This window comes from Onychomys torridus, chromosome 1, assembly GCF_903995425.1.
Source record: "Onychomys torridus chromosome 1, mOncTor1.1, whole genome shotgun sequence".
Taxonomy (NCBI): domain Eukaryota; kingdom Metazoa; phylum Chordata; class Mammalia; order Rodentia; family Cricetidae; genus Onychomys; species Onychomys torridus.
In genome coordinates this window covers 180,622,203-180,637,242 of record NC_050443.1, presented here as the reverse complement: position 1 = coordinate 180,637,242, position 15,040 = coordinate 180,622,203, and the positions used below count along the sequence as shown (strand labels likewise).

At 43.3% G+C, this 15,040-nt stretch overlaps 1 protein-coding gene across 3 annotated transcripts in view; it reads right to left on the bottom strand.

Moving 5' to 3' along the window:
* The window catches only part of Grk5 (G protein-coupled receptor kinase 5), a 215,125-nt gene that overhangs the window by 103,054 nt on the left and 97,031 nt on the right, over nt 1–15,040 (bottom strand). For 2 of the 3 annotated variants that reach the window (XM_036174650.1, XM_036174658.1), the window contains exon 2: nt 5,916–6,011. The exons of the other annotated variant lie outside the window; for it this stretch is intronic. In XM_036174650.1, coding sequence (XP_036030543.1) covers nt 5,916–6,011 — 96 coding nt within the window. The remainder of the gene's footprint in view (nt 1–5,915; nt 6,012–15,040) is intronic. 3 annotated transcript variants of the gene reach the window in all.

Below are 15,040 nucleotides of genomic sequence, written 5' to 3'. Positions count from 1 at the left end.
GTAAAATAATCAACTCTTTCACTCAAGCTCCCCATTTACCTTTTTTAAATAAAAGAAGAAAGTGTGCAGTAATCCTGAGCCAAATAAATAAAAAAAAATCCACCCTTTTGCCCAACAGAACCATCTGTATCACTGGGAAATATTTGCAGTCCTCAACAATCTTTTATGTTTATGTTACCATTTTCAGTCTTTCAATCTTTGGGCATTCTGAGAACTTCTTTGATTTGGGTCCTCTAACAAATATATATGAATAATTAACCTATTAACTAATAAAGTTGTAATTGGGCACCATCCTCCTCTCATTTAGTTGTGTCTGTAATCACTTAGGTCACATCTGGGGCTAACATGAAAAACATATACAAGCAAGAAGTAATTCCTTTCTTAATATGATTACTGCCAATCACTTCTGGTGTCTAGACCAAGAGAGTAAGATCCAGCCAGCCACTTTATCTATCCATCAACCTATCCATCCTTTCACCCATCTGTCCTCTCCATCCACTTCACTGTGCCAAGGGAGAGATTTAAATGGAGAGGAAGTGTGGTTCAGACCCTTGAAAAACTCACATAAAGGGTGGAAATGTTTGCCACTATTCTCCAGCTCAACAACTGGTCCCTCACCATTATGGAATGTTCTCAGTCAGGTATCACACACATCTCTGTGTTAGTCACTGTCTTATGCTCAGCCATGATTAAGCTCCAGGGAGCAAGAATCTGTCTAGCATCCCTGGTGGGTGGCACATAGCAAATGCAAAAATAAGCATTACTGAATAAGTAGATAAGTGTGTAATGCACAATATACAAGACACAATAAAGAAAGATAAGATAAAACTTCTGTTCCTTGGAGTGCATAGTGGGTCTCCATGATTTAGTACTGGTTGGAGCATAGGGCCCAAATGTTTGCATTTAGATGGTGCTAGGTAGTGGAAAGCTGTAGTTCAAAGCCAAGGGATTATACTGTCTTACGTGGGACATTCAGCACCAAGAGCCTGCCCACTTGCCTATAAACTGGAAAGGGGGTTTTAGAAAATATGTTCCAAATTCCTTGAGTTATGAATTCTCTACTAACGTTATGTGCTAAGTACTCAAGTTGTAGCTTTACAGGGTCATGGGCTGAGCCAGGATCCCAGGCTTGCCTTTCTAAACAGTGCAAAAAAGACTATGGCTTTGGTCTTATCACCATGCTGGTATTTATCTTTGAGGATAGGAGAAGGAAAATGTATTAAATTAGATACTTGCATGTTTAAACCCCTAAGTCTAAACTTTCTTTACTCGAAGTCAAAAACATTGGCTAAGGTTAAATTTAGTCACAGAAAATACATGTCATAAACTTTTTAAAAAGAACCCTAATTTAAAATATTTTGTGTCAAATGGATGGATCTAGAAAAAAATCATCCTGAGTGAGGTAACCCAGACTCAGAAGGACGAAAAGAAAAAAAGACACTGAAAAGAAATACAGCTAAAGAATGATGTTTTCTTCTGTCCTAGCTATGCAAACCTCGTGATGTCATGACTAGACTGCTACACAACTCCAGGGAGGCTACCTAGAAAACGAGACCCTAGGAAAGACACAGGGATCACCCAATGACAGAGAAATGGATGAGATCTACATGAACAACCTGGACGACAGTGGGAGTAGTGAAGGGCAAGGTTCGAGGGAAAGAGAGCTTAGGGGAGCAGGAAATCCCAGCTGGATCAAGAACAGAAAAGGAGAACAAGGAATAACAGACCATGATAAATGATGACCACATGAGAACAGGAATAGGCAGAGTGCTGGAGAGGTCCCCTGAAACCCACAATGATACATCCTCTGTAGACTGCTGGCAATGGTTGAGAGAAAGCCTGATCTGACCTAGTCTGGTGATCAGATGGCCAAACATCCTAACGGTCATGCTGGAACTCTCATCCAATAACTGAAGTGGAAGCAGAGATCCTCGGCCAGGCCCCAAGTGGAGTTCCAGGACTCCAACTGTCGAGAAAGAGGAGGGACTGTAAGAGTGTGAATTGTTGAATCCAAGATTGGAAAAGCACAGGGACAAATAGCCAAATGAATGGAAGCACATGAATTATGAACCAACGACTGTGGAGCCCCCAACTGGATCAGGTCCTCTGGATAAGTGAGACAATTGAATAGCTTGAACTGTTTGGGAGGCATCCAGGCAGTGGGACCCAGACCTGTCCTTAGTGCATGAGCTGGCTGTTTGGAATCTTGGGCTTACACAGGGACACTCTGCTCAGCCTGGAAGGAGGGGACTGGACCTGCCTGTACTGAATCCACCAGGTTGAATTGAATCCCCAGGGGAGTCTTGGCCCTGGAGGAGATGGGAATGGAGGGGAGGGGCTGGGGGGACGGTGGGGGTGGGGGTGGGAGTGGGGAGGACAGGGGAACCCATGGCTGATGTATAAAATTAAGAAACAAATATAATAAATTTTTAAAAAAGGAAAATAAAAAACAAACAAAACCAAAAAAAAATTGTGTCAATCTTCATCGAACCAACATTTAAGAAGCCCCAGTATGTGCCAGGTAGTACTTAGGGAGTGAACCAGGTAAAATATAACCACTTCTAACCCAGAACAGTTGATTCAGTAGAGAAGACAGAAAATATACAAGTAAATGAACAAATGAAGATGGGGTTATGAGCACAGACCATTCAATAAACAGCTCTATATGAAAAAACACAATTATAGCAGGCTCTTCTTTAGATGGCTTCTCTTTGGAGGTGATATTCCATCTGGGACCATAAAGCACTCTGGCAAAACAAAGTGTGGGAATAGCAAGGGCAAAGGTCATATAGCTGGAAACAAGCTTGAGGAAGTCACAGGACAATCAAGTGTCCAGAGCATCCGTGAATGGAAGAGGGAGTAACCCAAGGAAACTGAGGGTGAACTGCAGAAGGCAAGGTAGAGACAGTGCTGCTAAGGGTCTGTGGACCCTGTGGAGGAAGAGATCACCTAGCCTTTCACCAAAGTCTGCCGAAGAAAAATTCACACGTCCTTTGATTACAAAGGTAGACAATGCCCAGGGTGATATTAGCAGTGCCTGGGACTTGTTACCAGCAGTGAATATGACACAGCATATTCACTCATATCCTAGTTACTGCAGATATCCAAAAATACCACTTATGCTCACCACAGATGTAAAATCATAACAGCTACTAACCAGCTGTTAGACCTCATTATTTCAAGTATTAACAAAAATTCACATACATTTCTATGTTTACATTTTAAAGGTATTTAATAACTGTATTTGAAAGGAATTTATTTCCTTGGTAACTCTGTGTATTTCATTTTGCATATGTAAAATTATTATTCTGAAAAGGGGTCCTTAGACTTCACCCCTGCCAAAGCTTTTTGTTACCTATGACCTACGACCCACAGGTCAGAGTTAGAGGTTCATTTCAAGCAGGGTAGAAAAGTGAATGTGGGGTGGGGATGCAACAGAGGAATAATTGTCATTTTCTTAAGTTATTTTGGGGTTTTCATAGAGAGGATTTGTGGCTGCCCAAGGCAATGCTGAAGGCAGAAGAAGGCTGTGGCTTTCAGTGACTACTGTTCCAGATGATTCTAAGCAGAATCTCAGGATCTTTGTGAACTTGGCTCCTCTCTGATGCACAGCCTTTCTACTGCACCACCCCACACTGCCCAGTGGGCCCTTTTCAGAGCCTGTCCTGGGACATCTTCCCAAGGAGCTTCAGAAAATGAGCTCATGTGTCCACAAGAAAAACAAATTTGGTGTTTGCCACTGTTTGGTTTGTGTATTGGTCTAGAAAAGAAATGGGATTTTTATGTAAGAAAGCCTTCCAGAAGGACCCCAGCAGTGGCTGGGCAAACACCACGGCGACAGACTATAAACAGGCAAGAAGGCCCAACCCCTGGCCCAGGCCCATGTGCGGCAGCCCCTTAGCTTACGTGGGCCTTCCTGTTTTTCCCAACCTCTTCCACACTGCATCAACACACAGAGGCTTTTCAACACCATCTCAGAGAACTGAAACATCATTCTCACATGGCAGGCCCAGTCCTCATACCCATGGGTATAGATAGGCTCCACCAAGAGACCTGAGGATGGACTTAAATAGGGCTGGAGCTGTTGGGTAAGGGTCCATGGTTCAGGAGACTCTGGCAGCATAATCTTGTGTTCCTAACTCTCCAAACAAGAAGTAAACAGAATAGGGGAGACAAGGGGTGAAGGATAAGTAGGAAGCTTCCTAGGAGAGAAGGGTACAATGAAGGCATCTAAGCCGCTAAACTTGTATGAAATATCTGGGTATAGCTGGAGTCTGGGTGGGGACAGTTCCCCTCAAAAGAGAAGTTGCATGTCCCTCAGAGAACAGAAATGGAGAGGAAGGGGATGCTGACCTTTGAATTGACCAGGGTGCTAATGAACTGAATGTCTGCATCCTCATCAAAGTATATAAAGTGAACCCTAATACCTAACACAGTGGATTAAGAGAGGAACCCTATGAATAAGAACAGAGCGCTGACAGGAAAAGGAATGAGAAAATGTGCTTCCTTCTACTGTGAAAGACACAAGGAAACCATCTACAAAGCAGAAACGGTCCTTCATCTTGAATATCTAGAACCAAACAAAAGTGAAATCTACTGTTCAAGCTACTCAGTCCATGTTATTTGTAATAGTGGTCTACACTGACTATAGACCACATATATGAGAACAAAGTCTAAGTGGGTTTGTCAGTACAGGTGTAAGCCAAAGAAGCAGGTCTGCACTGTGCCCACAGCTTCCCAGTTGCACTGTGTGCTCCTTTCTAAACATTGACTTTTTAAATTTATTTATTTTATGTGATGGATATTTTGTCTGCATATATGTATATGTATCATGTGTATGCCTGGTATCTAAGGCAGCCAGCAGAGGGCATTGGATTTTCTGGAACTAGAGTTACAGATTGATGTGAGGTACCATATAGGCTCTGGGAATCAAACACAGGTCCTCTGGAAGAGCAGCCAGTGCTCTTAACCACTGAACTAACTATCCAGCCCTATCTGTTCCTTTCTAAAAAGGACAGGTTTGTTTGTTTGTTTTGTTTTGTTTTGTTTTGTTTTGTTTTGTTTTTTTCTGTTGAAGAAGGGCCTTTTTGTCCATATCAGGCTTTGTTTCCCCCAACACCTTGTCAGGGACATAATAGAAGCAAAAAGGAAAACCTTTTATTCTTCATATCTCAATGCTCTCACCCATCTATCTTCCAGAATCTTCTATGTTTCCTGGAGTTTTCAACTGCCCTTGGTAGAAGGGACAGAGAACACTGCATCTACTCCTTCTTATACGGAACCAGAAATCCCTGTATTTCATATTTTCATGTTTTATACTTTTAAGAAGCATATAAACCCAAATAGAGCAAAATATGCAGACTTCTTTCATCTGAATGGCAGAGATAAGCTGTGATCAGCAGACCTATTTGGAGTGTTTGCTACGTCCCTACAGGGGCTATGCCCTTGGCTGCTATTGGAGGTGGCCATGTTGGGACTAAAGACAACTAGGCTGACTTAACAGATGGCTGGTTCCATGAATACCAACCTTCCAAGTGACAGGAATGGTAAGCCTAAAACAGAGTTGCCTCCCAAGAGCAGGATGCATGGAACCAGGAAAAGCAGGGAGTTTTGCCTGGAGGCTCCTGCTGGCCCTGGCCCATTTTCTCTGCTCTCCCTTGATCTGGGATACTGTGGGCCAATTAAAGAGCCACTGTACTTCAGTTTCTCCTTCTGGAGTAAAATAATAGCACCTGCCTCAAACATACTAGGGAAGTAACAGTTCATCCTGGCACACACCAAATAGTGAACAGATACTGACTGTATCTTTAGCCCATTAGCAAAGATGTCAGATGGAGCCAGAATTCCTGTGTCTGCTTAGCTGAGTTGTAATGGCTTGGTTGTACAGAAGCTTTGGCAGCTAAAGTGCTCCTTACCTATGGTCCTTCGGAGGTCTTCACACTGGCTGATGTGAGGAAACTTCAGGATTTCCTTCCACTTCTTGCTTTTCCCTTTGCGCTTTCCTCCACCCCCTGCAGAGATGGAAAGATGCCACTGATGTTGGTGCTGCCCAAAGCTCCAGAGCCTGCATCCCACCCCCATAAGCCTTTCTACCAGCTTCTTGGCTTTAGATCAAGTCGGGGACATGCCCTGAGCCTAAAACTAACTAACTCACTCTCTCTCTCTCTCTCTCTCTCTCTCTCTCTCTCTCTCTCTCTCTCTCTCTCTGTGTGTGTGTGTGTGTGTGTGTGTGTGTGTGTGTGTGTGTCCTCTTTCTTTCTTCCCCTATTCTACATAGCAGGAACTATTACATTCCCCTTGACAAAGGAAGCTAAGGCACATGGAAGAACAAAGTCATTTAGGACCACACAACTCTGTTTCTCTTTTAGACTGGATCAAATTATGTAGCCCAGGGTGGCCTTGAACTCACAGAGATCCATCTGCCTCTACCTCCCGAGTGCTGGGATTAAAGATGTGTGCCACCACTGATTGGCCTCTATGGCTAACTAGTGGCTTAGCTCCAAACTCTGATCTTCAGACAAGCTTTATTTGTTAGATCACAAACAAAATATCACTACATAAATGTGGTTTGTTTGCCTGCTCTTCAGCAAACAGGGTGCTAATATTTAAACACAAGAACACTCTGCATACAAACCCATTCTGGACTTCTTATCCATAGTCAGACATCCCACATGGCAAGAACCAGCTAGAACTAGTTAAGAGTTGCCCCATGACAGGACATAAGACACCCAGATAAGCTGTCCCCACCAGCTAGGCACCCTCTCAGATGCCTGTCTACTCTCTACAAAGTTGTATGTGTGCTTACCTAGTTGCTACAAAGGGTGGTACATGCAACCTCATAGAAGGGCAATCCTCTAGGAAAATCAGCCTGCATAGCAGGTGACCTAGGCTAGACACATCCAATCCAACTAATAAGGACCTGAAAGGGCCATCAGAACCCATGTGGCCCATATGGCTCCCACCATGCTGGGATGAAGAATCTCTTTTTGTAAGATAAAATAGCATAAACTGATGGTTTAAGTATAAAATTCAGTAGCATAAAGTGTGTTTGTATTGCTGTATAAATATCACCACTAGCCATCTCCAGAACATTTTTGTCATCCCCAATAATAAACATGATTTGTTAAAAAAAAAAATACTTCCCCATACTCCCTCCTCTAACCCTATTCTCTTCTATTTTCTGTCTCAAATAGAATCATTTCCCTTGGTGTCTGGCCTAGTTCATGTAGAACAAAGCCTGTAAGGTCTATGCATAACATAGTACATGTCAGAAATTTATTCTTTTTTAGGGCTGAACAAAATTTGGTTATATAGACATATTTATGTTTTGTTTGAAACAAGGTCTCATGTAGCCTAGGCTGGCCTTGAATTCCCTGTGTACCCACATATGACTTTGAACTTTTGATCCTCCTATCCCTACTATCAAAGTGCTAAAATTATAGGTATGCAACATGACACCCAATTTATGTGGCACTTAGAAACAGAACTCAGAGCTTTGTGCATGTCAGACAAGCACTCTTCAAACTGCACTATATCCTGACCCCTGGACATGTATTTCTCCATTCATCTGTCTATGGATGCTGGAGTGGCTCCTAATTTTAGGCTGAGGAAAATATATTTTCTATGGACATTTGTATCTAAGCATCTGTTTCAAGCTCTATTTTCAATCCCTTTAGGTACATACCAAGGGTTGGAGAGAAGTTGCTAGGTCACACAGCAAGTCAATTCTTTTTTAAGAATAGATGTTGCACCCTTAACAATGAAAATTCCCAGATTTTGATCCCACTCTCTGACTGGAACCTAAGAGTGTGACTTCTCCAAGGGTCCTCGGGTGTTTCTCAACTAACTGGGCTATGCAAAGCAGGTATTTGCTTCTCACAGGCAGTAACTTAGGGAAAATTAACATAGATTCATTAATCATTCAACCAGGATATGTTGAGCATCTCCTAAGCAGTGATCCTTCTGGAGGTACTGGGACACAGTAGTCATGTTCACAGAAGACAGAAGACAAACTTTCTTTCCTCTGCTGGTTTTCAACCCCCAAGACTACGTCCCAGGAAACATCTCAAAATATCTGGAGATACTTAATTGTCACAGCCTACTACTGGCAGCTGATGGATACAGCACAAGGGTGTGAATAAACATCACACCATATACTGGGCAGCAGACCAAGACAGAGAATATTAGCTCTAAAATGTAGCAATGAGGGGAAACCTTTTTTATCAAATGGCAGCACTTGGAAGGGAGCAGGGTGTGGGGGAGGTTTGCTGATTATGGGGACAACTGTCTAGGACATTAAAGGAGGTGGGGAAAGTGAGCCACCTGGAGAAAGAAACACTGAAGCTGGGCCCAAAAACTTGAGGAGAGTTTAGAAGGTAAAGAAGGCATACTCAGGCAGTGGTGGCTCACACCTTTAACCCCAGGAGGCAGAGGCAGGGGTATCTCTGTGTGTTCAAGGCCAGGCTGGTCTATAGAGTGAGTCCCAGCATAGCCAAGGCTACACAGAGAAACCCTGTCTTGAAAACTCAAAAGAAGAAGGAGGAAAAAGAAGAAAAACAAGAACAAGAAGACACTCTGCCCCATGGAGGCTTCACAGGGACAGGGCACAGGCTTCCCTGGTGGTACCAGGGGTAGCTGGGTAGAATTCTTCCTAATCCTTACATCATCAGCTTCCAAAACAAGTCTAACAAACTGTGGAGGACAGAATAACACTCCCAAACATGTCCTAATTGTGAGAATCTGTGAATATATTAAACTACATGGAGGGGGTTAAGGTTAAAGAAAGAATTACAGACAACAATAGAGATGTTTTCTTAAATTACTCAGATAGGCTAATCATTGTCAACTTCAGTACATTTAAAATCACCTAAGGACTGAATCCTATGAAATCTTGAACAAAAATAAATCTTTCTTTATGCTGTTTCTGGAAGAAATCTGATTTCAACAAACAAACAAACAAAAACCAACTAATAAAAGGTCTAATGGAATCAAGGAAAGAAGCATCAGATGTGAGTAAGGAAACATGAGAAAAGACTAGCCTGGCCATTGTGAGCTGTGAAGATGGAAGGGACCTTAAGCCAAGGAATGTAGGAGATCTGTAGAAACTGGGAAACACCAGAGATTTTTCTCTGGAGACCCAGAAGAAGCCTGCCCTGCTCACACCTTGTTTTTAATTCAGTGAGTCAAGGGTCAGACTCCCAGACTACAGAACTGTATGATAATAAATATTCATGGTTTTGATCTACTTAGTTCTACAAAATAGTGTGTGTTATTTCAATCTACTTGGTTTATGATCATTTTTATAGCAACCATAGGCAAATTATACAGGATACTTTGGGCAGAATGCTTCTTCCCCAACCAACCAATAAATAAATAAATAAATAAATAAATAAATAAATGAAAAAAAAAAAAAGACCTCCACACCTACATCTGGCCCTTTAGTTCTGTAAAAGGTCCTACAATAAACCCAACCTCCTATAACTCGGGCAGACTACAACAATGCCTAATGTCTTAACAAACAAACCTGCCTCAAAGAGGTCACCACTTCTAAACAAATAGCACAAGTAGGCTGTTGTGTTTCTAAATTACACATTTAATGACTAAAAGTGTTGACACTGTTATTTCAGTGGAACTTGATTATTTCTCTGTACCTTAAGATATAAAGCTAGCTCAGTCCCATTACTGTAGAAATTTTTCCATTATCCTGGTCACAGCTGCCCCTAGGCCTACTGCACTACTTTAGTGGGATATCAGGCCTACAAGGGGGCTAGGGCCCTACATCCTATCTCCCTGATTCATAGGGCCCAGATAGGCCTCAGCAGGAACAGCTAGTTATTTCTCAGGCCTAACCACCTAGGGACCCACAGGTTCAACTCATTTCCTTGGCTACATTCAACCCTACATTTATCTTCTCCCTAGCCTTCTTTTCCTCTCAACAACTAATCTTAGGGCTTTTGCACTGCTCTACCAGGAATACCCACTTCCTGTTTTCTTAGTGTCTCCTGTTGCACGAATCCTAAATGGTCTTAGAATAAAAACCCGGAGCCAGATATTGGAGTAAATGCTGAAAGATCAGAGAGACAAAGGAACAAGCCACAGCCACTTCTCACCTCACCAACTCCACGAAACCCCTGACTAAATGCTCCTGAGACCTCAACCGAAAAGGTCTCTAGTTCCTGTCTCCTCATGACTTATATGCCTTTCTCCACCCAGTCATTTTATTTACAATCTCAACCTTTCTGGTGCCGGGATTAATGGCTTCCCAAATATTGAGGTTAAAGGTGTATGCCACCACTACCTAGACTGGACAAATCTCATGTAGGCCAGTGTGGCTTTCAACTTACAGAGATCCAGACAGATCTCTGCCTCCAGAGTGCTAGGATTAAAGGTGTATGCCACCACTGCCAACTCTGTGGCTGACTCTATCCTCCAATCTTCAGGCAAGCTTTATTTCTCAGATTACAAATATCACCACAGTTTCTCACTCCTGCTTCCAGTTTCAACTTGTACCACCATCCTGGAGGCCTTCTCTGACCTGGTCAGCTGAAGGACATCTGTTTTCCACCATATTCACATGGCTTGGCAGAGTTTGTGGAGCTTTGGTTGTTTGCTCAGTCTGTCTCCTGAACATGCACATCAGCTTACAGATCACTCATTCATTCTCTCAGCACATTTCCACTGACCCATTTGAGCACTACATGTGAAGTGACCACTAGTGGTCAGCCCTGTGCTCATAATGTGTGGTGATATATTGTGCACCCCAATATATTGTGTACCCTAATAGTGTACTCTAATAAACTTATCTGTGATCAGAGGTCAAAGCCAGCCACTAGATTAGACATAGAGGCCAGACAGTTATAAACACACTCCTCTAATCCTATCACTCGGGAGGCACACTGGGAACAGAGCCAGGAGTGGTGTGAGACACACCTTTAATCCCAGCACTTGAGATCTCGAGTCTTTGCTTGGGAAGGACACACACCTTTAATCACAGGAAGTTATGGCAGGAAGCAGAAAGGTATATAAAGGCATGAAGACCAGGAACTAGAGGCTTTTTAACAGCAGTTCCACTGAGATCCCTTCCAGGTGAGGACTCAGAGGCTTTCAGTCTGAGGAAACAGGATCAGATGAAGAGTTGGTGAGGTAAGGTTGGCTGTGGCTTATTCTGTCTCTCTGATCTTTCAGCATTCACCCCAATATCTGGCTCTGGGTTTTGTTTTGTTTTGTTTTTTAAATTAATAAGACTGTTTAGCAGTTCATGTTACAACAATGTATAGATATCATTCTGTGCATTGGTGTACCTGCCCAAACTGACAGCAGGCATAAAGTAGAAGAGACCCAGTCTTGCATTTTCTACCATTCTCTCTAAGTCTGTAGTAAATACTCAGTGCCTGCTTATTAGATGGAATGTGTGCTTTGTCTCAGGCACCTGCACACATCATGTTTCTTGCAGACTCAAGTCTCTACCAGGAACAGTCTTTCCTGCCCCTCTATCTGCCAAAGCCCTACCTGGCCTCTCAGTATAGCTCCAATACCCCCTTTTCCATGGTGTCTTTGAAAGGCAAAGTCCTGTCTGTCCCTCAGCCTCCTCAAAGGGGTGAGGGGAGACAATGATTCAGTTAACACAATACCTGGTAACTGCAAGCCTTCTTCATTTCAGCTGAGCAGGAAAATGAATGATTACTTGTAGGAATTAGTGACAACCTTTCCTCTGCTGCAGGCCTCTGCACTAGCTGTACCCTGAGTCCCACTCACAGATGAAAACTGACACTGTCACAACTGCATGCACTAGCTCACAGCCATCCAGGGATGTAAGCAGCCTTGATCCTCTCTGGCTTTACTGACTGCTCCATTGTAGCCTGAAGAGCCTGTAAAGACAACCCAGTCTCTGTCAGTGTGGAGGTAATAACCCATTCCAAGCATCAAAGCTCAAGGAATATCAGAGAATAGTGGTCAGGGAGAGAGAGAGGGGATGAAAGAGAGTGGTTTCAGACAGGAGGATGGCCTAGAGCTAGGCAGGATGGCTCCTGCCACTGAATAAGGAAGGGATAGGATGTAGGACAGAGGTGCCAGCTGAACTCTACTCACTCATGGCTCAAGGGAAATCCCCAAAGGATCAAGAGATTAGACCTTAAGCTTGAATGGGAAGGAGGACAGGACAAAGCCTGGAGGGGTACACTAGGGAAGTATGTGTGTCTCCTGAGCCAGGAGTTTCAAGTTTCAGCCAGCTCCTTCATTGGTGCAGTCTCTGGAGACACTGCTACAGGTGCCCTCTGATTAGGGAATGGCAGGAAGAGGGATGGGGCCAAGAAAAGCATGAATGCTTCAATGGAAGGGCATGCCCCAGCAGTGAGTACAGTACAGGACTTGACAAGTAGCAATCGTCACCCTTTCTGTCTCTTTTCCTTTCTTCAGGTGTTTTGCTTTTTAAACAGAGCCTCATTATGTAGCCCTGGCTGGCTTAGAACTCTCTAAGGGTTGGTCTTGAATTCAGTCAGAGGTGGGCCTGCCTCTGCCTCCTAGATGCATGTGCTGCCACACCCACCTGTTTGATTTGGAAGTAAAATAAATGTGGTGTTTCTTACACACTCAAGGCCAGGGAACGTGGTAAGGTGAACCCATCTTTTACTCATCATCTAACCCTAGTGATAGATCCTAGGTATTGAATCCATTTTGCAGATGGGGAACTAGAGTCACAGGAAGGAAAGAGCCTCAAACATTAGACAATTTGGCCTTTCACAACTCCAGCAAGGCTCAGGTGTCTTACTCTCAGGATGGTGTTCATCTCCTCTCTGGGGCAGTTAAGAAAAGCTCTGTGGAAAGGAGCTTTCTTCTTGCTCTTCTATTGTTCTCAAGGCACTTGTTGGGGCAGCAGCACAAGAGCCTGGTTAAAAATTCATGTTTCCTGGGTTGGGGAGATAGCTCAGTGGTTAAGAGCACTGACTGCTCTTCCAGACGACCTGGGTTCAATTCTTGACACCCACATGGCAGCTCATAACTGTCTATAACTCCAGTTCCAAAGGATCCAATACACACAGACATAGATGCAGGTCAAACACCAATGCACATAAAATAAACAAATCATTTTTTAAAAAAGAAAGAAATTCGTGTTTCCACTGCTGAAATCAGAGGAGCCAGAAGCCTGTGAGTCTGATACAAAGTCCTTGAGCAGCACCAGAGATATGGGATAACCACTTGAACTTCTTGAAAGCCCATTCTTTGATTTCTCATCACCCTACTTACTTCTAAAGAGAATCTGTAGAAACACAAGAATTTGGACATGTTTGCTGAAAATATTCCTCCCAATTCCAAAATTTTGTAATCAGGGCTCTGACTCATCATGACAACAGTCCCATTTTTCCAACTCTTGCCTGCCTTGTATCATGTGATATTTGGCCACTATCAAATCCAGAGTTCTCACAACCTTTCACCAGCTTTCTGTCTTCCTGCCCTGGCTGTAATGTCCCTGAGGAAAAAATCTGACCTGCTGGCTCATCTTCTCTCTTGAGGCTATGCATCATAGTCTTTCTTGAAGTTTGTGACAGTCTGATAGGTTTCAATATGGTGGATGGAAGGGAGGCCATGCAACCAAGCTTGAACAAAGGTACCAGTGGTGGCAGGTGTGACTAGAGATGACATAGGAGAGCCACAGAAGCCATCAGCTCATCCTCTAAAGTTGTTTGGAATATTGCTGATAGAGACCCAGGGTATACAGACCCAAAGACTTCCTGCTGGGACCCCATCCAAGAATTAAAGGCCTATGGTTTGGTAAGGTCTATGTTATGCCTACACAAGGGACCACGTTTGTTACAGATTCTCATCATGCTAATCCATTCTATTATAAAAGACTACATACAAGAGAGGAAAGCTGTAGAAATCAGAGATGTCCTCAAGACATTCTAACCATGGTCTGAGAGACTTTTACATGTCCTAATGACTGTGTCATAGGTCACTCCATTGTATTTCCAGGCACAAAAGGCCAATGGCCTACTTGCTCTTGGCTAACACCTAGACGGCAGTGCTGCAATGCTGCCTGAGAAGTATGTGTGGCTAGACTCTGATAAGTTCTTTACACTCAGGTGAGTTCTCAAGACTCAGCTACCCATGCATCATTACTACCCCAGATGAACCTATTTAGAAGAAACCCTCACAGAGGGAGCTGTCAAAGGCACATGTGTACCATAATCTCCTGAGCAACTATAGGCCATGGACTCTGGGTAGCTAAAATCCATTCTCCTTTGGGCAAGGACTACCAGGAGCTTTTAGAAGTCATGGCCTTTGTTTTAGTTACTTTTCTATTGCTATGATAAAACATCATGACCAAGACAATATAAAAAAGAAAGCGTTTAATTGGGGTTTAGTTTCAGAGGGTGAAAGTTCATGATGGCAGAGCAAAGGCATGGTGGCAGGAACAGCTGAGAGCTCACATCTTGATCCACAGCATGAGGCAGAAAAATCACACTGGGAATGTTTTAAGTCTTGAAATATTAAAGCCCATACACCCAGTGACATACCTCCAACAAGGCCATACCTCCTTCCCAAACATTTCCACCAATTGGGGACCAAGTAATCAAACCTATGAACCTATGAGGGCCATTCTCATTCAAACCACCATTATCTTGGTGTCTGAGTGTTTGAGGGCCTTTCCAGCTAGGCATATGACTCCAGAGATGGGCAGGATATGTAAGTAGAAAGGTCTGGGGACACAGAGCAGCATCCTATTCAATATGCCTTTAAAAACCTGATCCCAACTGAATCACATGGTAGGGCCCACACTGGGTATCCAGAAAAGCCAACTCAGAGACTCAGGAAGGGGCCCAAGTCACGTAAGATTAGGTCATTCACATTCCATTGATATTTAAGAATCAGGCCAGGAAGCAGCCTGACAAAACTCAATAAGGTAGGGATGGGGCAGGTGGTGAGAAGTCAGAGGAGTAACAGGCAGAAGAGACTATTTCTAAGCCAATTGGTATGTCTACTAGTTGGCTGTTTTATTGACACTTTTATCAAGGGCTTCTGTAGTAACAGAAGATCTCACTTA